This window comes from Anguilla rostrata, chromosome 6 (assembly GCF_018555375.3).
Source record: "Anguilla rostrata isolate EN2019 chromosome 6, ASM1855537v3, whole genome shotgun sequence".
In the NCBI taxonomy this organism is placed as follows: domain Eukaryota; kingdom Metazoa; phylum Chordata; class Actinopteri; order Anguilliformes; family Anguillidae; genus Anguilla; species Anguilla rostrata.
In genome coordinates, this window is record NC_057938.1 from 48,469,390 (window position 1) to 48,493,731 (window position 24,342).

At 47.8% G+C, this 24,342-nt stretch overlaps 1 protein-coding gene across 2 annotated transcripts; it reads left to right on the plus strand.

Moving 5' to 3' along the window:
• Positions 1-1,328: 1,328 nt before the first annotated feature.
• On the plus strand, positions 1,329-23,518 carry gtf3c2 (general transcription factor IIIC, polypeptide 2, beta). Of its 2 annotated transcripts, none has more exons than XM_064340191.1 (19): positions 1,329-1,484; positions 2,709-3,050; positions 3,268-4,135; positions 4,491-4,812; positions 5,029-5,120; positions 5,343-5,420; positions 5,838-5,936; positions 6,351-6,578; positions 6,822-6,933; positions 7,615-7,732; positions 13,260-13,291; positions 14,080-14,209; positions 14,367-14,511; positions 16,794-16,955; positions 17,075-17,162; positions 17,924-18,052; positions 18,344-18,469; positions 19,931-20,038; positions 22,801-23,518. In XM_064340191.1, exons 2-19 carry the CDS (start codon positions 2,738-2,740, stop codon positions 23,032-23,034), a joined length of 3,384 nt encoding a protein of 1,127 aa, XP_064196261.1. In that variant the 5' UTR covers positions 1,329-1,484; positions 2,709-2,737; the 3' UTR covers positions 23,035-23,518. The 2 variants fall into 2 exon arrangements, with proteins under 2 accessions (XP_064196261.1, XP_064196263.1); XM_064340193.1 differs by lacking the exon at positions 1,329-1,484 and adding an exon at positions 1,556-2,123.
• The last annotated feature ends 824 nt before the right edge of the window (positions 23,519-24,342 follow it).

Sequence of the window (24,342 nt, forward strand, 5' to 3'; positions counted from 1 at the left end):
AACTTCAATTTCATGTTTTACATTTAACTCATTTTACATTTGTATTTATTTGCAGACACAATGCATCTTGTTTAAAAGTGAAACACTGTTTAAACATATGTTAGAGTTAGCAGGTCCTTTTAATATATAAAGGAGTGTGCTGTATATGATCAATGTAACCAAAGCAAGCAGGATGCATGCACTTTTAACCCACTGAAATGAACCTGTGTCCTGTATTCAGCCGTTGTGAGAGCTGATTTCTGTGACTGACAAAGAGCTGTTTCTTGGGAGTGCTCCAGTGTGTACAATTTCTCTGTTTGAAACTCCACAGAGACAGATTAAGGCTGCATATGAAGGTTTGTGCTTTGATGTTTAAATGTTTCACAATAATAATGTGTCCATTGTTTTTCGGTTTTGTTTCATTTTGTTTTTGTTTTTTATTTGTAAGAAACGTAAGGGATTATTTCTGAGCACCTGATATATGTATGTAATATATGTTCTTTTTGTGGCTAGCTTTATTTATAATGAGAAGTCTGTTATTGATTAGGATAGAGCACTACTTGTATACTTGCATTACTTGTATATTTCTTATTTGTATTTTTCTTATTTAGAAGTATGTACAATTTTCTAGCTAGTGAAATGGAAGACTAATCACTGGATTAAAACATTTATGTACACACAAAATCACTGTCTTTGTTGATGTTTTTATTGTTACGTAATGGATGGTAAGGTTTAGTATTGAATCCTAAAGAACAGATTGGTCATCAAATCCAAATTCAACAACAAAGTTCTCAAGCAGCTAACAAAAACACAACAAAAACCCAAGCCAATGTTTGGTTCAGGTTTTTTTTTCTTTTTGCAAGTCTCCCAGAGATTTCATTAATTTCTCATGTAGTATGTTCCTTTTTGGAGGGAAGAGAAGTGTGAACTGTACTTTTACAGGTTCATTAACAAAAGACCATGGCCAAACCAGATCTCTCTTGTGAAAATAATTAATCTCAAGAGACTTGCTGGTTTGTCGACTTCAAATTAATTCATGTTCTACATTTAAGTGATTTCTAAGTGATCGTCATGACAGTATGGATTCTGTAGAAGAATAGTTTATCTGTTCCCAAGATATCACGTGGTTCTCTGTTTTGTTGCTGTAAACATTTTATGTTTACAGGTAGCTTTTGTTATTGAGTCATGAGATGAAGTGAATTATGTGTGAACAAAAAACGTAAAGAACGGCGTTCTTCGCAATTCTCAGGAGTGTTTTGGTGTCCCGTGGACCTCTATACGCCCTACCTGTGGTGATTAAGTGAATTGCAAATAAGTGCTATGTCATTATCCTGTTCGGGCCACACGGGGGCAGCTAAGAGACGAATAAACCACAGCTTTGAGCCTTACATGAGAATAAAAATGGACGCCATCGAAACAGACATTTATGTACGCTAGGAGTTCAGCAACCACAGTGTTTTTTCCTAATTTTGATTATACTATTTGTGAAGAGCTGCAAGCCGTGGGTAAGTGCATTGTAAAACCGGCAAGTGGCATGACATTCTGTTCAAGACATATTTGATTATCCTGTGAAGAAAGTTTTTAATTCTGTAAACAAGGATGTGGGTTTCGAAACGAGTCTTCAGGGGTCACCAAGCGGGCTAGCAGGCCGGTTATAGAACCAGCAGCCGGTTTAGACGGTTGAGCTACTCGTTCAATATCATCCTCATAGCTGTATTTTGCGAAGTCTTTTGTGTTGTGATGTAGGCAGTCAGGCTTGCTTGCTAGCTACATATTACAGTGACCAACTGATCATAGCGAATTTTATTTAGTGTTGGCATTTCATTCTCCATTTTAGCAAGCTCTCTACTTTAGAAAATTAGCTACCTTAGCTTGCAAGTAAAAATAATGACTCCAGCGGACGGATAGCAACTTAGTCTAATTTAATAAAAATAAAAAAGGGTTCGCCAATCCAATGTTACTTCGCTAGTTTGCTATGTGATATAACGTAACGTAGCTAAGGCAGAGCTCGTCTAAATCGCTAGCAAGTTTAGCTAGGTAACGTAAAATTAACTCGTGTCATGGGCTCAACGTTATGTACTAGCCACCTGGCTGCATCGTGAGACATTTTTCTGTTATATGATTGTACCACTACAACCACGACTGTAAGTTGTTTTGAATGTGAAGATGAAATTATTGAATCGCTCGAAAAAATGTCTAATTTATACTGAACACATTTTTCCTACAAAAATCGTGGAAACTTGCGGGAACTGGTTTGATTAGTTAGCTAACGTGTCCCAAGTTGTCCATAACAAACTACATCCACGCCACCACACCGGTCTGTGTTGACAGGTAGCTAGCTAGCTGTCTAGCACGCTGTGCTCCACGTCACCTTCTTTTGAAGAAACGTATCGCCGCATGGCTCAATAGTCAAGTGTAATACTTCATCATTATCAAATTGTATTTGGCTTGTTGCTTTCCTGATGGGTTTTCATTCTGAGCTGGCGAACTACATGTTGTTAAAGCTCCAGTAACAAAAACTTTAACTTACATTGTACAATAGTTGTCCTTTAGGGCAGTTTTGCAACTACAGGAAAAATTGTATTAGCTATAATTTGACGTATTTTTCCTAAAATAAAAAAATAAAACAATTTCTGTATGCTAGCAACGCGGTCCCTTTTAAACGTGTGAGCGCGGTCTGACAGGTTGGTCCCTGGTATTCTGACTGATGTAAGACATTCCTCCATCAGAAACTCCGTGCTAGGTGCCCGTGACGTTGATGGCAGCCACTGCCCAGGACAGCGGTGAACAGGGGTGTGAAATTATGGGTGTACCTCAGGGAGAAGGCGTGGGGCAGCAAGCCGAAACCTCACGCGCGGAAAAAGAGAAGCCTCTGAACGCCCACGAAAATTTTACGAATATTAGTTGGGGCGACCGGCCACCAGCAGAGAATAGTCCCGCTGACAGTGTTCGGATATGTGAGGGCACGGATAGCGGGCCCGGTGTGGAGAATGGCGCAGGCTTGGAGAATGGGCCAGTGAACTCTTCCCAGGACACTAATGCAAATCAGCAAAACCTTGACGAGTCGACTTGTGAGTATCTGACATTATGTTTCTGTTTCGTGTTCTGCAAAGGTTATTGTAATGGTGATTGATATTTAAAGACAAGAAAAACGGTAAAAATGCTATACAATGAAATGAAAAACCATCAGTTTTTTTGGGCTTCTATGGTTTTACACCAAAAAGCATGTGTAGGCTATTATGTGTCTTTTGAACGATTAGTCATGAAACACTCGTTAACTATCCACAGCTCAGCTGGATGACGATGCCCGGCAGATTTCTGCTGACCTATCTGATGTGGACCAAGGCTCTCCATCAGGTCAGCCTCAGAAGAAGACCGGTGGGCCACGAAAGAACCCCACACCCAAGAAAGTACCCACTCCCCCCAAATCCGCCACCCCCAGCTGTGCTCCCACCCAACAGAAGAAACGCGGAAGGAAACCTAAGGGATCAGCATTGCCTCCTAATGAGGATCAGCTGACCAGCACCCCTGCCCCTACATCCCAAAATCAGCACTATGCCCCAGAGGATCAGGAGATGACCACAACACCACAGAAGAAGAAACGCGGAAGGAAGCCCAAAGGATCGACCTTGTCTCCTACTGAGGATCAGCTGACCAGTACCCCTGCCCCAACATCCCAAAATCAGCACTATGCCCCAGAGGATCAGGAGATGACCACAACACCACAGAAGAAGAAACGCGGAAGGAAGCCCAAAGGATCGACCTTGTCTCCTACTGAGGATCAGCTGACCGGCACCCCTGCCCCGAAATCCCAAAATCAGCATGACGCCCCAGTGGAGCAGGAGATGACACCGACACCACAGAAGAAGAAATGTGGAAGGAAGCCTAAGGGATTGACCTTGTCTCCTACTGAGGATCAGCTGACCAGCACCCCTGCCCCGAAATCCCAAAATCAACACGACGCCCCAGTGGAGCAGGAGATGACACCGACACCACAGAAGAAGAAATGTGGAAGGAAGCCTAAGGGATCGACCTTGTCTCCTACTGAGGATCAGCTGACCAGCACCCCTGCCCCGACTCCAAAAAATCAGCGGCAGGTCCCTGACGAGCAGGAGGTGACTCCTAGTGGCCGGCCAAAGAGGAGAGCCGCCACGGCGTAAGCAGCTTTGTCTCCTTTTCCTGCAGCTTTATGTGCCATAGTGGTTTACACTCTGCACTGGGAGGTTGCTGGTTCAAATCCCTGATAAACTTGGCAGAGTTTCAGTAAGTACTGTAATGTATTCCATAGTGCCTTCATCCCTTGGGATTATAGCACCTACAGTGTAGGTATAACATTAACAAGCATTACTGAGAGCACACTTATCGTTTTAAGGCCCAAAAGCATTTTTTCTCAGGTACGTTTCCTTTTTTGTATTTTAAGTAAATGGCACAGTCTCATATGTTTTAGCTCAGTCATGCCAAGATGCAATGGCTGACTGGTCTGATTGTTAAGTGGCTGTGGTCCATTTCAGTGCAATGCAGTATCTCCACTCCTTGGTTGAAGAACTGGATGGTCCGCTTCAGGGTTCAGAGAAAAAGGAGGGCAGGCCCGGTCCGGTCAGCGGTTCGGTTCAGCCCAGGGGCCAGGCCCAGGCGAATGCGAAGAAGGGCCGGAAGAGGAAGACTCCGGTCAGGGACAGCAGCGACGCCAGCGGCGACGAAGACTTCGTTCCAGGCTCTGAGGGCGAGACCGAGGAAGAGGACACCAGGGATGACGACTCCGTCTCCAGCTTCGAGACGGACCTGAAGAGGTCGCGTCAAGAGACTCCCCGGGCCAAAACCCTGCAGCACTGGGTCAGTCTGCTTTTCCCGCTTTCCCCTCAAAGTTGGTCAAATTGTGATATGTCGTTTCTGTCTGCTGCTGTAACACCCAAATTTCCCCACCTGGGGATTAATAAAGTCGGTCTTATCTTATTGAAGGCGGAGGAAGTAGAGACGGAGGAATCGGTTTGAAAGCTCACCGTTCGCATGACCGCTGTTTCTTTTTTCTGTGTGTCCCCCTCTCCGCAGACTAAATCGAAATGTGCGGGAAAGGCAGCCAATGGCTTTCTGAACCACGCCATGGGCACTATCTGGGCCTGTGCCGCGGTCACCAAAAAGTTGTAAGTCACGGTCCTCTCTGGGAGCTGTTTCATTTGCCAGTAACACATTGTTCATGACTTTCCCAGCACCTGGGAAGTTTATTCATATAAATATTTTATTACCAAATATAAATTGGCCGCTGGAGATTTTTTTTTTTTTGCCATTTTCTCCCCAATTTAGTCGTTGTGTGTGAGAATTTCTGCTTAACGAAACCATGTGACGGTCTGTCTGTCTGTCTGTAGCCATGAGGAGCACTGCGCCTCCTGGGTCTTCCCCGAGTGGATCCCGTCAGCCAAGGACTGGCGCTTCCTGACTGAGAGGTGCGGCATGATCCTCCTGATCCTCCTAGCGAAAACCTTCATGTGGCGGACATTTTAGATTCTACGTGTATTTTCACCTGCCGCTGAAAAAGGAATGGCCATCTGTTGTGTGAATCAGTCATCATTTGTATACTAACTTGTGGTGTAGGGGTCTGAGCAAAAGATGTTACACCCGAAGGTTGCGGGTTTGTATCCGAGAAGGGACATGGCTTTTGCGTTGTGGCTCGGTTCTTTTTCCCATTCAAACCCAAATGAATCGGTTTCTGAAGGTATGCGGTGGATGCGCAGTAAATCATGGCAAATGTGCACAAATGCTGAGCAACTGATGTAGTTGAGTGGGATTTCCCGTGTTCATACCCCAGGGACATAGCATTTAGCGCATGAATGCTACCTAAAAAGCTGGTCTGTTCTCTTCAGCGAGGCGGAGGTGTACCTACCCAAAGAGAAGCAGTCGCCAGCATTCAAGGTATCACGGGAGGGGCTGAAAGAAGACTGCAAGCCATGCAGAATTAAAAGGTGGGCTCATCAACAACTCTGCGTTCTTTTTGCCGTCTATCCGGATTAATCAGACGTGTTGCCTTATTTAGAATTGAATTTGATTTACCTTACACTCTTTTTCCGATTATCCATATAGTTTGATTTTCCATTCTTACAGTATTCATTTTCATCATCTTTGTTGTCCTTTTTATCGTATTTTTTGTTGTTGATAAAAACTGGTGCAGTTTTAGGGTCACTCACACTTGAAACCCATATACCAGTCTCCCTCTGTGTAAAATCTGTACAGCTTTCTGCTTTCAGCCCTGACCCTGGATCAGTGCAGTTGAAAGTAATGCAAAACCTGGCCAGACTGCCTCTCCTCTCCTTTAAAAAAAAAAAAAAAACAGTTTTGATTTTAGATGGATGATTCATGCCTCAGAGTCTTTTCCCAAGGTTCGAGTCCCTGCCCTTCCACGCCAAGTGCTGGGACGTGTGCTTCTTCACGGGAGGCCCGGTCTGGTCCATGGAGTGGTGTCCGGTCCCGGACGGCAGCACCAGTGGCCAGTACGCCGCCATCTACTGCAACAGGGGCATGGACGACCGGCACAAGATGGCGGGCACCTACTCGGCACCCGCCCTGCTGCAGGTCTGGGACATGGGCGAGCTGCAGTACGACACGTGGTGAGCGCCGCGGGAACGCCCGCGCACGACGACACCTGCCGTAAAGCGCTGCAAACGCTGCAAAACTTGTCATTTGTCATACGCTATTTCTCTGAAGTTGGCGGGAGGGGGGGGCAGGATTGTGCTATCGTTTGGCTACTGAGTTGCAATGCTTTTTTTTGCTTTTTTCTTATTTTTGCGAGACGTTTTCGTCTTCATTGTGTTTATTTCAGTTTAACCATTTAACACCCGCTCTGCTTCCAGCCCCTCGTCTCCGCCGCAGCTGGCGTACGCCATCGCCCTTGACGACGGGTGCATATGGGACATGAAGTGGTGCCCGAGCAGTGCTTGGGAGCTGCCTACGACCTGCAGAAAGGTAGCACAGACATTTACATGCGGTACATACTCTTATACAGAGCCACCTGCACAGCTGTCCACATAGCAGGTCTGGTCCGACCCAGTCGCTGTCACTTTCCCTCGGCCGACATACGGAAGTGAATGAGGGTCCATGGGTGGCCCAGTTTCGGTTGCCAGATCCGGTTTATTTTGTAGGCTTTAAAAAGATGCGACCAATGGACCATCATTCATTTCTGTATGCGCTAGACCAGATCAAGCTTGCTATGTGGGTTATGTATTTAACTGGATACAATGGCAGGGCCCCACCTGGGAATTGAACTTGCAACCTCTGTATTACAAGCCCAGCTCCCTCACCATTATACTACGCTTCTGCCCCAGTCAGATGCAGCATTGGGAATTAACATGAGGACATTCCCAATTTGAACCATTCTCTCAATAGCGCTACACAGCACAGAGCGTGTAAAGTAAAGCCTTTCTTCCGCCCATGAACTCAGCCAGCCGATTTCACTCATCAGTTCTACCTCCTGGCTGATGAATTGTGCTAATTAGCAAATCCAGGTGACTGGAACAAAATACTGGGGAGGACTTTTACTTTCTGGACCTGGAGTTTTCCTTCTTGGACGCAGGAGCACAGCGCTGGCCTGGTGTGCGCTGTCGGGTGTCTTTTATTTTCGTGAGCTGTGACCGTTCTGCCCCGCAGGCCCCCCAGATGGCCAGGCTGGGGCTCCTGGCCGCGGCCTTCTCCAGCGGGAAGATAGCGGTGTTCAGCCTCCCCCACCGCGACGCCCTGGCGGCCGCCAGGAAGAGCCGGGCTAAAGGTAGGGCTGGGCGGGGAGCGTGCCGTTACCCGCGTCGCCAGCCAGACTCCTTATTTGTGTTGTTGTTGTGAGAGCGTGTGCGGTGTTTCCCTGTAGAACACAGGTGTCAAAGTCCAGTCCCGGTGGGCCGCGGTGTCCGCTGGTTTACAAGGTGTTTTTGGCACCGGTGCTTCATTTAAGTCATTGATTGGCTGAGGAATCCACACGCCTTGTACTCAAAGCCTTAATTGGCAGCTGATTGAAAGGAAACCACAAAAACCCTGCAGACACTGCGGCCCCCTTGGGATTCAGTTTGACACCCCTGCTGTAGGAAGAATTTATGCATCTTGTATCATTATCTAAACCTGCTTATCTTGGGCAGGCTTCTGGAGCCTATCCCAGCATGCATTGGGCAAGAGGCAGGAATACACCCTGGACAGGCCACACACACACACAAACCTTTCACACCTATGGTGAATTAGTCTCTTCGGACTGTGGGAGGAAGACACACAGACACAGGGAGAACACCGCAGAAACTCCACACTAGATTTGAACCTAGGACCTTCGTGCTGTGAGGCGACAGTGCTACCCACTGCACCACTTTGCACCACCCTATCATTTTACTTCACATTCTGTGTCAATTGATGGCTGCTATTTTGAAATCATGTCAGTAGGGGGAGACAAATATCCTCAAATTGAACCCACTGCAAAACTCCAGTTAATACTGTTTCTGGAACAGAACGCAAATTATTACTTATACTTTTTAAACCAAAAGGGTATTTTACAGACCAGTGTGGATGGTACCATATTTATTCAAATTTTTACTGTAACACTGCCGTCAGTATTTTGTAGTCTCCGGAAGCGAAATGGATAGGAAAATATGCGGCTGCTTTTACGGTTGTGCGTCGCCATGGCGCCTGTCGTTCTGTCTGTGACAGCGGCATCAGTACGGTGGCCGTCTCTCCACGCTCATAACCATAACAATCATAACCGCGCCTTGTGACTCTGCCCGCCTGGCTGCCTGATCTGGGCTCGGCTATTACGGTCTGGATTAACCCACCATCGATGAGCCGCAGCCTTGTGTGACCGGAATGCGGAAAACGCTGCCGTGGGCACTAATGCAGCGGCTGGCTGCGTCACTGGCGTGGAACACTGACGGCAGCTGCGCAGTGACATCATTTACATCAACTCAGCCTGAGTCTCGCTAATTAAATCAGGTAACATTGGAGTTTAAGTGTATTTGAGTAATATGAGCATGCAGGTGGAACTGAAGGGCCATTATACAGGTTCCAGCTGGTAGTTTTATGTTTGGTAGGAAGAGGTACACAAACACATTCTGCTGCCTGTTCTGCCTCAGGCTGTCTCAGTGATTGATGCTCTGGCATATTTATCTCGTCCTATCAGAGCGAGTGTCTCATGTAGTCCCTCCCACTGGCCCCTCCCCTCTCCTGCTGTGTGTTGTGGGCAGTTTAGTAGCGGGTTGTCTCATTGCTGGGTTGTCCCTGCAGTGTCTCAGTGATGTATGGACTTTGTGCCCTGGGCTTGCTGCATTCTCTGATACCAAACACTTCATTCCTCCTGTGTGCTGTCCTCCAGGGCCTGGTGTTCAGCAGAGAGGGAGAATCCCCACCCTGCCGTCACACTGACCCACCTCATACACGCTTGCGCACACACACGCACAGCACATATACGCATACACATTCTCACACACACAAACACTCACCTACACACACCTACATACAGAACAAAGGCACAACACATACACACTTAGCACATACAAACGTACACAAACACACACAGCACATTCATACACACACACACACTGCAACCATCACAAAGACACACACACAGATATGCACTCACTTTGTCTTTCATGTACACATGCTTGCATGCACCCACATAACTGCACGCGCATTCCCTCACTGCGGGCCTTGCATGTAACGACGATATTACGCATGGGTCCTGAAATATTGGAATGTGCAGTGGAACTGTGGCTATCATAACTCCTGAATACGGATGCTGTTCAGTATAATTACTTCAGCCAGCCTGAGTTACCGATGCGTAGTGGAGAGATAATTATGGACCTACTGTTGTTTTCCAGTGAGGAACCTCAGGATCTCTTCTCCATTCAATCAGATTACTTCATATTACGGAAAAACCACAGTCAGTGACACTTTCCATATCACCCCATTCATTTCACAGTTTTAACACACGGATTGGAGCCTGTAGTTACAGCAAGGAGGTGAAATGGTGTGTGGTCTGTAGTACACAACCACAGGCAGCTTTGTTGAGTTTGTTATGGATACACAAATAACGAATGCTGAGCAGTTAATTGGAATAATCAGGAAAATATAGATATTTAGCTTTTAGTTTTGTTGATTTGCTTCAACATTTGTCCGTTTTTTCAAAGCCCGGATTTCTCAGCTCGTAAGTGCCAGGGAGCAACAATAGGCCAGATTAATCACCCGCCTACCTCTCCCGTTCCGGAAGCTTCCGGAGGAGTACCTGGCACGAAATTAAGCCCCGCTCGCTTTCATTATTCAAACGATCGACCGCGAAGAAGCGCGCACAATAGCGAGCGCCGCGTCTCGCCCTAGCTGCCGGGGAGGAGGCCCGGCCGATTCCCATTATTCCCCTCTCAGTCCGGGAGAGCCGGAGCAGGCCGGCATTGTTGGAGAGTGACATTAAATTGGCTTTACCCCCCCCACCCCTCCCTTTACAATGCGCGGGGCGCCCCGGCCAGCCCGTAAGTCACTGTCGGGTGCTGGCGTGCCGGCATGGGGCGGCGGGGGCTTGCTGGGGGGAGATAAGAGCAGCTCCGCCGAGGTTAATTAACGGGACCGATCTTTATTTTACAGTCGCCTGCCGCCTCCCTCTGTGGGCTTTTGTTGTCCCACTCTTTGTGTGTGTGTGTGTGTGTGTGTGTGTGTGTGTGTGTTAACCCGAATTTAACGGTTTTAAAGCCGGGCTAATTGCAGTCCTCTTCTCGGTCGCCCCTCGACGGGTCACTTCCTGGTTCCGAACGCGGCGGCTTCGTTCGTAGCGGGGCTCCGAAGGGGCGACGGCCTCTCCCGGCTGCGTCTCGTCTTCATTCGCGTGTCAGGCTGAATGTCGGAAGCACGGTACAGATTCACTGCAGCATTCAGGCCTACAGAACTTTTAAACCCAGGGAATGTTTCTTTACGACACTAGATCAGACTATGGCCTCCTGTTACTTTTTTAAAACGATGATTTAACCATTTTTTTGACCAGTGGCCTCGTCCATGTCCTCTGCCCGACTCGCACTTTGTTCATTGTCCATTGACGGCATAGCGGTTATGGTTGAGTCCCCAGTCACTGCTGGCCTGGGGGGGTTAGGGACCTGTGAGTCTGGCCAGACATAGAGCTAGACCCAGACCCCTCCTCCCCCAGGAAAAAATGTCTGGCAAGTAGGCAGCCTCACAGTACCACTGTTCCTTCCCCCACTGCAAAAAGAGCTTCGGTTTTACTGCGGTCTGGTGCATTGTCTGCCTCTAATACCCTCCCGATTCATTAGACCTGAGAGAGAAATTGTGTGGAAATTAGCCAGAGGTGTTCTGAAACAATGCCCAGCTTTCTTTGTTTCAAATGAGTGATTTCTCTCTCCCCCCACCCGCCCCCCCTCACACACACACTGTAAAATACACAGCGCTTCGCCTTGGCACCCAACAGGGCCGGGGTTAAGTGCATCGGGCCACTAACGTCTGTACGTTTGGCTCAGATAATTATAAATAGCTTTTATGCTTGTGTGTACTGTATGAGTGTGTGCCCGTAAGAGAGAAAGAGAATGGAGGGGGTGTTCGGGCGGGGGGGATGGGTGGGGGGGTGCGAAGCACTTCTCCTTCCTCACTGGAGATAATTTACTAGCTTGTTTCCATCAGACAAGGATCTATAATTGAAATGACAAAAAAGATGCATCGCTACGCGGTTGTTAGTGTTTGAAGCCATGAATTTCAGCCTAGTATCTGACACCCCTTTACCCTCCGGCTGTCAATCAAGAAGGACTTAGTCAGCCAATCGGAGGGGCTTATATTTCGGCTCTGTCCGTGCTGATGAGTGGGGCGCACGCCGAGGGAGGGGGTGAATGGAAAGCACGCGGGAGAGGGGGGAGAGACGCGTCGGTCTGCGGCTTCCTGTGCCGTCACCGCCGACTACGTGCGACTACGTTAAGAGAATCTCGCCTGCTGGTGCGTAACATTCACCACAGTGGTGATTAGCACGGTGCTGGCTGTTACACACTCACACGCCTCCCAAACATCTTCCCGTCAGGAATTAATGCACATGAATGGACATCTGAGGTTGGCTAATGGGCTATGAGACACTGCAGCCAGGTTCTACTGATGCATTGAGAGGTCATAAGCAGGGCATTCACTCATGGTAGCTTGCTGTTGCTTTGGGCTAGTGTCCACAGCATTCGTAAGCATGCTAGCTTGCTGTTGCTCTGGACTAGTGTTGCTAGTTCGGTAGCTTTTTCTTGGTCAGGTCCCCTTTGAAAAACAGATGCCAATCCGAAGGTGCCTCTCTCTTGGATAAATTAAAAATAGGCTAAATAAATATGCTGAGAAATGTGTTAATTTTACTACATAATTATCCTGAGCAGACACTGTGTTTCAGTATAGGCTGCTTTGCTAGTTCAGTGATCCAGTCATTCACCTATTTGGTGACCTATTCACTTGTCTCTGAAGGAATATACCAGTACAGGATTTGTACCCCCTGTACTTTTATTGTTTGATCCCCCAGGTGTACAGTCCAATGTGTTTTCCTCTACCCAGTGCTTTACAGTGGGCAAGGCTGTGTATGTCAGAGTTGTTACTTGGACGTATTTTTTTCCAGCTTGAGGTGTAGCCTGTATGAACATTCTAGAATGTTCCTGTGAAGTCGTAAAAGAGTCGGAGGAGGCCGAAGACTGACAGGATGGATTGGCGGAAGGTCGCTGTCTTCGACGCTACGGCTGAACGCGTCCCCGTCGAAATGAAATCGTCGATGGAATTCGGATTGATGTGTTTTTTTCGTGGCTCTACGGGGCTAGCTCTCCGGCAGGCGATAAGGCGGAGGTCCCGGAAGCGGGCCCCGCAAAACTCAGCCGCTAATATTAAAGAGCCGTATTTCGGAGGATGAATTGCGCGCTGTCCGCGTGGTGATTAAACGCTCCTCGCTCTCGCCTCATCCGTAACGCGGAGCGGACACTTCCAGAAATACTGACGGCTCTTCAGTCCAGCTTGCCAGTCTAAAGACAAACTAGCTTGGCATCCGTAAACGAGTCTTTACCTCCTGTCTGTAGCGAATTGAATCTTTTTTTTCGGACGCTTGATGTATGCCCTTCCGTTTTTTGTCTGTGCGTGAGTGTGTGCGTGTGTGCGCGAGTGTGTGGTAGTCTGTGAGTGTGCAAGGGCCAGCAGTGGCTGGGGTGTGCGTGTGAGTGTGCACGTGACACTAATTCATTACTCTCTGCAATAAATGTATGATCAAGCATTGTAAGTTTATATATAATGGTTGAAAAAAAAAAAAACACTTATCTGTTTTCTAATAGGAGGAGTCAGCCAGTCTCCATTGATATGCCAGGTAGGTCAATAATTTTACTCAAAAATACATCCAGCCAGCATTTCACGCACAAAATAATCCTGAAAGTATAGTACTTCTGTCCTGTTGTGTAGTTTGTGTGTATTTAAAACCCTTTTAATTTCTGTGTACAGTTTTGTTTCAGTCCGACAGTCTGTGTATAGAAAACCTAAATAGCATTTAACATAAAACCTTCATACGGTAAATATCCTCAGTATACATACTGTAGATTTTTTAAAAAGCTGCTCGCTACGTTCTCCCAGAGCCTCAGGCGATTTAGGGTTTTAATCTGACTGAAAGCAACGCCCGTGGCACATTACGTTCTGTTCTTTTATCAGTTCTTTTAATGAGAACATTGCTAGAGCAAGTCACTGTTCATCACAGTGAGTGAGCGAGCCGTGAGCCGTTTGTACACGTATCCGGACCAGGGTGAGGAGATTGCACCGATCGCACCGGTGAGAAATGTCTGAGAAAAGGGGTTCGCTTTATCTGCAGTAACATCGTAAAGGTAGTTCAAGTTTCGAGTTTTCAGATTTTATGCGCTACGTGTAACAACAAGTACCAGCACAGTGGAATTCTAACTCCTGCTGTTATCGACAATTATAAGTGTAAAGATCCCGCACTAAATACAAATCCAAGATGTGGACGAGAATCTCAGGGAGGTTAGTGTCACCCCCCCCCCCCCCCCCAAAAAAAAATGCCTGTAGAAAATCCCCCCCCCCCCGAAGTAGAAATGAGGTCTCTGTCCCTGGTCTAAAGCAGCGCTGTAACCCCCTCTGCTCTGTGCACAGGTCCAGACTGTAGTTGTGCTGAAGGTGGGCTCCATCCAGGCTGGCGACGCTCTCCACACCGGCCAGTGCTTCTGCCTGGACTGGCTGCCCGTCAAGCCCCACAACGTCGTGGCGGCCGGCTTCTACGACGGTACGTGCACAGAACGGAGTCAGCTCGAAGCACGCCACCAACAGAACCAGGAAGAATGTTTCAATTTGAAATCGGTCTACGGGAAAGCTTTATCTGTGTCCACAAAACCTTTTAAGATTTAAGATTGAGGAACCGTTCTCTTCTGCTTCGTCTCCAGGTTCGGTGGCCCTGTGGAACCTGAACACCAAGTCCCTGCTTCAGCGCGTGCGGGCGCCGGACGGTTCCGTGACCCTGTACCCCTACCACTCCTTCATCGCCCACGACCACATCGTCCGAACCATCGCCTGGTGCCGAGCGTCCAGGTACCACCTCCCGCCACTGGCCTGCCAGTCCTCCAGCTGGCCCGGACATTAAAGGCAAAGCCTTTATGTTATAAAAAATAATAATAATAATAATTTACTACCCTGCTGTAATTTCCTGTGATTTTTCCTCTGGAGGTTAGACCCTCTGAGGTACTGGCCCTTGCTGAGAATTGTGGGAAAATCAGGGTTAAGAATCAATATTCTTATGGTGAATACCTGACATAAAAAAACTATAACCTTGGACTCTTGTTTTCGTAAAATGGGATAAAAATGAAAAAGTGCTCTCTCTGCAGTGCCACCCTTTACAGAGAATCATGGGTACCTCTCTGAAGACTAGAGCCATTATTCAGGCCTGCTGCTGTACTCTTCTGTCCTTTTGAATGAGGTGTTAAGTTTTTATTTTTAGTCAGTTTTTAACCCTGTTTTTGCTCCCTTTGTGTCCAAATTTGGAATGACCTCTTGTCATGCTTTTTCACTCCTTACACGATATGAATGAACGCGGCAGGTCATGGAATGAACGAGCGATTTGCTGCGGCAAAAAAAAAACTGCGGGAACCCTTGCCTAAATTAGCCACTCGGAGTGATAAAGAATCGCGGGTTTGCCAAGGGCAGAGGCTTTCCCACAGAGCTCAAACCGCCCCTTTCCCTGAATCCCGTCTTTTTTTTTTTTTCTGTGAACGAGAAAAAGAAGAAGAAGAAAGCGCGTTTCGGTTGGGACTCCGCGTGCACCTCTGACGCGTGCCGGCGGCAGCCGAGCGCATTGCTATTCCGCGCACGCCGCCCCCCTCTCCTTTCCCCCCAATCCCGTACGGCTGTGGAGCGTGAAGCCCGTTCACCTCGCGTGCGCCGGAGAGGGACCGCCGAGCGCCGCGGACGGGGAAAAAGCTCATTTCGGGAAATGACACGCCGTCCCGGGGAACCGGCGGGGGCGGGGAAGTCGCGCGTGTCCCGCCTTCGCACCCGAGTCCCTTCCCACGAAACACTGCGCCTGGAATTATAACGCTCACATCCAATTACCGGGATAAAAAACATGTGTCAGAGAAAGGGAGAGGGATTTTTTTTTTGGGGGGGTGGGGGGTAAGGATTAACAGATGGCTGATCAGCGAGCAGAAGATGTGAATGAAGTTTCTTCCGCATGCCAGCAGTCAGTGTGTGTCATGTCATGTAAGCATTCTTTCAGAGTCGGATGGATGCTCGCTTGCTCCACCCACACCCACACTGACACACTGAAGCAACCGTGAGGAGAGGAGAGACCAGACCTCAGTCCGGGATCACACACAAATACATTAGTAAACAAAGGAAGACGCGAATGCATATTTAATTCATTTGTTGATTTATCGATTAATACTTACTACCTGTTTATTTAGATGGTTTTACATTTAAGATTAGATTTCAAAAGGTAAAATGAATGAACATTTGTAATGGTAATGAATGTATGGGAACGTTACATTTAATTGCATTAACGAATATGAGAGAGTTTCAGTATATGAAATTTGAAATGAAAACGAAAGAAATGTAATGCTGTATATATATATATATATGTGTATATATATATATATATATGCAATTACGTATTTTGTGTTATGGAAGGAAAAAAGTGCAGAATAGTGGAAAGGGATTCTGGAGGCATACCCATTCATCCATTCATTCAATCGAACCTATCATAATTCACACCTTACTATCAGTCCCAGTCCATTATAATATGTGCGTTACTTCCTGGCATTCGTACATTCGACTAGTGTCATTGTTTGGAGGAAGACTACACGAATAAAAAGCTCTGTTTCTCAGCGGCTAATTCCACATAAAACCTTTTTATATTGATGCGCAAACGCGGCCACATCTGGCGTGGTTAATGAAACCTTCGGCTCGTGCGTCCGTCGCAAAGGCTGAAATACGAGCTGGCTACCAGCGTCACCTGTGCAGCAGAGCGGCAAAATATCATTAAAAAGCCTTAGATTGCGCGGTGATCATCCTTAGAAGGATTCGCGAGCAGGACGGCTGACTGCGTCTCACGTGTTTATCCGCAGATTTGTCTTAAAGGCTCGTGGCCACATCCGTCTTTGACAAGAAAAGCGCTTGGGAATGTGATATTGATAGCCCGCGACGTATTGTAATTTCAATCAATTTTATGTATGAGACATTTATGGGCCGAGAGACAGACCTACGGGGGGGTGGGGGGTGGGCGGGGACACCCAACATTCATCTCGGCTGCGCAGCTAATGACTTAAAATGAAGGTCCTCCAAATTAAGGCCGACTTGACGTGATCTTGTCTTTTTCTCAGCGATTTTCTGGCGACGGCCGGCGATGACAGGAAGTTGAAGTTCTGGGACTTGAGGAAGACGTTCGAGCCGGTCAGCGTTCACAAGCGGTACTTGTCCACGGAGATAAGCTGGCCGCTGATCTGGTCGGGGATCTGCGTGGGCCAGCAGTGTTGCTACGCCACGTGAGTTGCAGCCCAGTCTCTCTGCTGCTAACGCACATTCAAATCTGTGGTGAAGCAGTTCTCCTTTTGCTTTAATGGCCATTGGAACTTGAGACTAAAGGCGTTTGTCTCACTTATAGGTACGGCCAGCATGGAATCCATTACCTGGATGCCGGATACTTGGGCTATAAACCGTTCTTTATGGCCCCCAGAAACGGAACTATATGGGTAGGTTTGCCTCAGACATTGAGGTTACAGACACTCTCGGTCCAAAAGTGGAGATTAAATGGAATAATTCAGGGAATTAGGGTCATTTATCAAATGTAAGCGATGATATTAAATGGCGGCATGGCGGCCCAGGCTAGGTGCCGCTCTTCACAGGGAGTGCCATGATAAGCACCCTTATCGCGGCAGCCCAGGATTATCCAAATGGAGGAAAAGGACCCAGCAAAGATCTCTGAATTGATGTGGTGCAGAAAACTGCTTACTCCAGCCCTGAAAGACTGGCTCTGAAGAACTTTTCAGGTCCCTGAGACGAGCGTCCTTGTTTCCGTCAGGGAGGCATTTGGCACACAGGCCGTGCCACAGCAATGGTCTGATAGTGTGTGTTTTTTTTGGGGGGTAGGGGGAATGCTGTCGTTGCAAAACCTGCAAAAACTTTTTTTTTTGCTTACTTTCGACCTTAAATCACGAAAGACCGTTCTCTATCTTTGAGGCCGTGTAAATGAGAAAAGTAACATTAGTTGAATATGCTCTTCAGGATGGTTGGACTGTGTCCAACGGTACAGTGGATTCAGGTCAGGAGTAGCACTTCCTGTTATACCGTTAATGGCTGTAGAGAGTAGATTACCTTTTGATGCAGTGCTGCTGTTCCCATTAAGCTATTTGAATTCAATTATGTGCTTTGTTCTGCAAGTTGCTAAATGGACGTAATGTAGCGTAAAGGATGTGTGGACGGCTGTGTAAAATGGCTGCCGCCTTTTTTGCAGAGCGCCTCCTTCTCCGATTGGCTGAACAGCTGCGTGACGGCCGACAGCATCGGAGAGCTGATCATGGTCCTGATGCCCGACCTGTCCACCAATCCCAACACTATCAAGCGCACCGTGGAGCGCCGATTCGTACGTGCTTGACCCCGCCCCCGCCCCCGCCCTCGCCCTTGCCCTCCGTTCTGTCTTTCTTTTCGCATGTTGGTTGACTGTGCCACACGGCCTCTCCCCCCGGTGTCTCTCTCTTAACCCTTTGGAGAGTAGGTTTCTTTTTTGCTTTTTTCGTTCCCAACCCTATATGACTGTAAGTCACTGTTAGTGATTGTTACATCAGCATTAGAAGGTTCAGTAAAGAACATTCTAATCACGTGTTTATGATCTCACACCTTAAAATGGTTAACTCTGTTGCCTTGGTCCCGTCAGCCCGTGGTCAGAACGGAGATGGTCCAGTTTCCTGGTTCAGAGAGAGAGGAGTCTAACGGCCCGGAGCCACAGACCTACAGTGAAGCCATAAAGAAGTACTACCTCCATTTCCACGACATGGACATGGTAAGGGGAAGCTCACAGGAGACTTAGAAATCTTCAGTTCAGCATGTGTTCATAGGGTTATGCCTGTACTGTGTTCTCACACTTCACAGGATGTGTGTGTGTGTGTGTGTGTGTGTGTGTGTGTGTGTGTGTGTAAATATGGGTGTGGTATGGTTTTGTCTCTGTGTGCTAATAATGTAACGTAATGTATGTATGTATTTGGCATGTGCACATGTGAGTCTGCACTAGAGTGCATCTGAGCATGTGCCAGGGGGTGGGATGTGAGTGTATGTGTGTCAGTGTGTGTGTGTGTGTGTGTTTGTGCGCGCACCTTTATGCGTGTGTCAGGATGACTGCAGCTCTCCAGAAGCTGATGTCACACACCATTACTTGAAGCTGAAGAGCGAGAGCGAGAGAGAGAGAGAGAGAGGGCGAGAGCAGCTGAATTTATTTGGTTAGTTATTTGCCGGGCACACCTGAGTGAGCCCTCTCTGTGTGCGTCTGAACCGAGCGCACCGGGGATGTGGGGGAGGGGGGGGGACGTTGCCACGGAGACGCTGCCGCCTCAGCAGAGGGGCCCTTAGCGACGGCTCCGTCTCCGGGGCCATGAGCGCTGCACCCTTCATTAATTTAAAAGTGAATCTTCCCTGCTGCCCCGGGGTCAGCCATCTGTCCCCCTCGCCTTCCGCTCCGCTGGGCCCGCCCGAGCAGTCACGGCCCACCGGGCACGGCCGTTACCCACAACACCCTGGCCACAGACCCCCCCCCCCCCCCAAACTGCAGCCCCCCCCGCCTCACAGCTGACACATGAGGGTCTCCAGATGCCCGTTTTTTTTTGATCGCAGTGTCCGGTTTTGAAATAATTTGTACAGGTCCGGTTTGTGGATCCAGTCCGGACAATATAATGTCCGGTCTGAGTCATTACTTGAAAAAATTTACTGGTAGGTCATAATGAATTTGTGTCTCAGCCACCCCCTTGGTCCACGGTCCATTCCGATAGTTCTCTCCCCCCCCTGCCCCCCCCCCCCCCGTCCCCGATTATGCTTCCAGCTCTGCATGTTGCCTAGTTTTGATAAATTCCAAATCTGGCAGTCCTACACATACATACATCACCTTATTGAACCCCCCCCCACCCCCCCACCCCCCTTCCTGATCCATCACTCCCGCTGTCCAGTGGATTTAATGGCATGCTGAGGGTGTGAAGACGGTACGGTGTCTTGTCTTCTTCTCTCCCCTCCTTTCTCCTCCCGTCCTCTCTTCTCCTCTCTCCTCCCCTCCTCTCCTCTCCTCTCTCCTCCCCTCCTCTCCTCTCCTCTCTCCTCCCCTCCTCTCTTCTCCTCTCCTCTCCTCTTTTCTCCTCCCATCGATCCCTGAGCGGGGGCCGAGCTCTTTGCTGTAAAGCAGGGTGGATTTCGAGGACGAGGACGAGGAGGAGGGGCGGGACCGACGTTCTGTTCTGTTCTGTTCGCTCTCCTCCCGCAGAGATCGTTCCGGAACACGCCCCAAAGAGCCCCCATCAAGCACATGCAGGCCACCGAAGCCAAGGGCCTCATTTCCCTGGACAAGATGCCCCTGAACTCCCTGTACAAGGTGAGCCTCTGCTGCCCCGTCACCAGGCTGCCTCTGCCAGTCTCCGCTATGGGCCGTCCATCCGCAGGCCTCATTAATGGCTCACTGCTCATCTGTGTCTCTCAGTGTAGCTCATTCATTTCTCTTTCATTTCTCAATGCAACCCATCCCTGCAATCCCAAATGCAACACTCAGCTGAGCTTATCTCAAACCCATCTCAGAGATCATAGGAATCCTGGACCTATACAGTACTAATAACATAGGGTTGGCAGTGTAATATAATGGGTAGGGAATTGGTCTTGTAACCAAAAGGTCACAGGTTCAATACCCTTGAGCAAGGTACTTAACATGCATTGTTTCAGTATGTATCCAGCTATATAAATGGATGCTGTGTAAACGTTGTGTAAGTCGCTCTGGGTAAGAGCGTCTGCTAAATGCCTTTAATGTGATGTTTTTTCCTTTTGCGTCTGGAATGTTCCGGGCTGTGCTCGTGAGTCGACGTCACAGGTGGAGATTTCATTTCCTCCTCACTGCTGTCCTCTCTTCGGTCTGTCCCCGAGTTCACTGCGATGCTCTCTGTTTTTTTTTTTTCGAAACAGAAGGAAGTGGGCGGCCATTTCCCCTTGGAAATGGGTTATTAATTTCTCAGGAAAAAAAAATAAAAATACATATAAAAGAAAATGATGGCAGCGCAGAGATCCGTGGGATATCTGGTGCAGCCGTTTGAATTTTAGTCCTGCGAAGCTGGGGCGGGGGGGGTGGTGGTGCCTCAGCTCGTCGATGACTGGTGATAAAGACAGACAGGAAGCAATGGCCTGTAAAATGAGGAAAATGTCACTTTGGGGCCTGGCAGTGATAATGGGGGGGGGCGGGACAGTGGGCTCGGGGCCAGGAGCTCAGGTGGGGTGGATGGGGAGAGGTGGAGCTGCTCTTCAGCGATGACGGGACAGGGGGCTGGTCCCTGACTCTCTCAGGGGATCCTGATAACGTCCACCCCAAATAGATTACACTGACCAGCGGTGTGCTGGAAAAACCTGATAACCAACATGAGCTCTGACATGATAATAGCAACTTTATTTGTGGTGTTTTTTTTTCCCCAGTACTTCACAATAACACAATAAAACAGTGGACATTTGATTTGGCATAGAGGTCAAGGAGCCAGGCTTGTAATTGTTCCAGTAAATATATCCCTGTAAATGTAACCTATGTTATACGTAGTGATCCAATAGATCCTCATTATCACATTGCAGGACAGTTGTTGATAATCATGATGTAACCCTTTGAAGAGTAGGTTTTTTGGAATGTACTTTCACAATTTGATCCATGTTCCAAGTCAGTGTTATAGAACTCCATTGCTTTCAATTGCCATTAGTGATTGTTACATCGGTTAAGAACAATCTGATCACATATTTGTGATCTTACACCTTAAAGGGTTAATTCCATTGTCACCCTGCATAAGATAGGTAGAGGATAGAGCTGACAGGATAATACTGTGCAGATCAAGGTGTTAGTTAATGCTGTGAAAAAAAGCTGGTGGGGTCAGTTGCAGTGTCCTCAGCTGGAATTTAACCCTCAGATGTAAACCCCCTAGACCACAGAACTGCATTACAGCTGGAACAGCTAATCTTTCACAGACTTGGATAGCTGTTCAAGTTGTAATGGAGTTTTGTGGTCTGGAGGATTAAACCGGAGGTTGAAACTCCAGCTAAGTATGCTGCTAATGACCCTTGGTGAGCATGACACCTTTCAAATAATAGCATACCTTCAACGGGTTAATCAATCTTTCAAGTGAAGCCCCAACATTGTGAGGACCGTCGCACTGTTCAAAAGCACCCCACGGTTGATGAAGACCCCTGCCAGTAAATAAACACTCACCCGATTACACACACACACACTGTGGCCCCTGTGGAATAACATCAAACTAACATCAGGCAAACTCCGATAATTCCCGTGCTGAGCACTCCAGTGTAATTAAAGCTTGGGTGTAATGAAATGCTTTATTGCCAGCATTAGACCAATGATCCAGCGAAGGCAAGGGGAGGGAATGAAGGTTAAGCAGTCTGTTAATGACTGGGAATCGATCAGTTTGTTAAGTGTTTTGCTGAATTTATTTATTTTTTCTTTCTTGGCTCGAATCAACGGTGAGAAACTATTTCTTAACCGCGGAGTGAACCTTTTCTCTCATGGGCCCCCAGGATAAGCTCAGTTCTCCGCCTGTGTTTGGCACTGTGACATCATCCTCGTAAAAGTGTCTAACGAAGACGGGCGTCTCTTTTACTTGTAACTGATCTGCGTCACCGTGGTTACTCCTGTTTGAAGCGATGAGCCTGACAAGGCTGCCACTCGAGAGTTAGATGAACCTGTCCAACGTCTGGAGACAAAGAATTCTTCCAAGGAATTGTGACCTTGTGTAGCGGGGGCTGCACTTGGAGTCAGCCTACTAACCTTTGACCTATAACATAATACTGGCTGCACTCTCAAAACCGATGTGTTAAAAACAACACACACCTCCATGTCTAGATAAGGGCAACACGTTTTTTGTTACTTTCAACAAAGCATGTGCTAAAAAGTCTCACTTTGCACCACATGAATTGCAAATTTGTAACACAAATGTGTACAAAATGTGTAATGCAAGTAATGCAAAAAGGTAATACAAAACTAATAACACTAAAAGTGTGCTGGATATTGACACATCATCTTTTAGAGTGCAGAGCTGACTTCCCTTTCCAGAACTCCAGCTGTGACACTCCCTCTCTCTCTCTCCGTTGTTTTTTTGGGCCTAGGTGCGTCTGAACCCCAACCTGAGCAGCCAGAGCTGGGTGCTGTCGGGGGGGCAGTCGGGCCTGGTGCGCGCCCACTGCGTCCGCGCCATGAACTGCGCCATCGTCGCCAAGATGGTGCGGGAGAGCGAGGCGCAGTTCGCCGCCATGTTCTCGCCTCAGGGAGCCACACCCGACCCGGGCGCTGCCGCCACGGCCGTACGGCACAGCACCGAGAGCACGGTGCGGGTCCTGTGACATCACGGCAGGGGACCCCCCCCTCCCTCCCCCAGGGGAGGCTTCCGCATACAGAACCACAGAAACTCAGCAGTGCAGGGCTCTCAGGTCCTGGTCGTCAAGACGACCGGGACTGGTTTTATAAGTGACACGTTATTAAGCTTCTGTTTTTATATTAACTTATTCTAAGTTTAAAAAAATACTATTTTGATACGACCTTAAAAATGTTTGTTTCTTATTTTTATATGTATTTTAGGGGTTGAATATTGGACGGACATTTCCTTGAGGGATCAAGTAGTTTTCCATTTGTAACGTTAGACCAACGGTGCTGTAGACTGGTCATTCTGTACTGTACCAAAACCCTTCTTTTCCCTTGATTTTCCTACATGCTTTCCCCTTCAGTTGTCATTTTTATTTGACGAAATTAAGATTTTAAATTTCCTTCTCGACGAGCTTATTTCATGTGCTGTGTACTATTAAAATGTCGTTTCATTCCCACATGCAACTGACCTCTTTTTGTTCCTCACCGAAACAGTGACTGTGACCTCGGCCAATGGGGGCCTTAATGGGAGTTACTATAATGCATGTCTAATGAGCGTGTGTGAAGGATTATAAGCTGTTGTTTTAATGATTAACCCCTTGTTTGACTCGAGGTCCCATTTGAGGTGAGGGATTCTGGACGTTTAATGGCCGTGGATGCGCGTGGTCTGAGTGTGACAGAGTAGCGAGATAATGAGCAGTTCGAGCCTATCGGTGGAGCGGCACCTTCTGCTTGCGTAGATTAAACGCCGCTACTCCACTAGATTCCCGCCATCCGAAACGGCGGATACCAGCCGCTGCAATGGTGGCGATTGGCCTGCGGAGCATCGAGCGCCTTATCGCACATAAGCATTTAGCTGAACTGTGTTACTGGGGGGGTTAGGGGGTGGGGGGGTTGGAATGGGCAGGTTTGGTAAAATACAGGTCCAATACTGGCGAGGTCCAGTTCCCACAACAGCGGTTCAGTTTCTTTTCAGGTTTTGATTTTACCCGGAGATTGGCTTCTGCTGATATAGCATGGATTTTAAGCAAAATCTTTAGCAGCACAGAGTGCTGATTTGGTAATTGCACTTTCTCATCTTCTTCCATCCCTTTTATTGCCGTGTATGAATCTGTTATCACTCTCTATGTTTGCAGACTGTTGGTGAGTGTACAGGCCCAGAAAGCCTTGGGATTTTATCAGGGCTGAAGATCACCTTTATTGTGCTCTGTGTGTGCTTGTTTGCTACTGTTACTGAAATGTTAATATTGCAATAAGCGAACAAACTTTCTTTATTGAATTAGAATTTT

Bases quoted from the DNA above. Each gene is read 5' to 3' on its own strand.
- gtf3c2 (XM_064340191.1), top strand. From the start codon at position 2,738: ATGGCAGCCACTGCCCAGGACAGCGGTGAACAGGGGTGTGAAATTATG. The intron at 5,421-5,837 runs GTGCGGCATGAT...TGTTCTCTTCAG, and splicing joins TGGCGCTTCCTGACTGAGAG to CGAGGCGGAGGTGTACCTAC. The intron at 17,163-17,923 runs GTAGGTTTGCCT...CCTTTTTTGCAG, and splicing joins CCAGAAACGGAACTATATGG to AGCGCCTCCTTCTCCGATTG.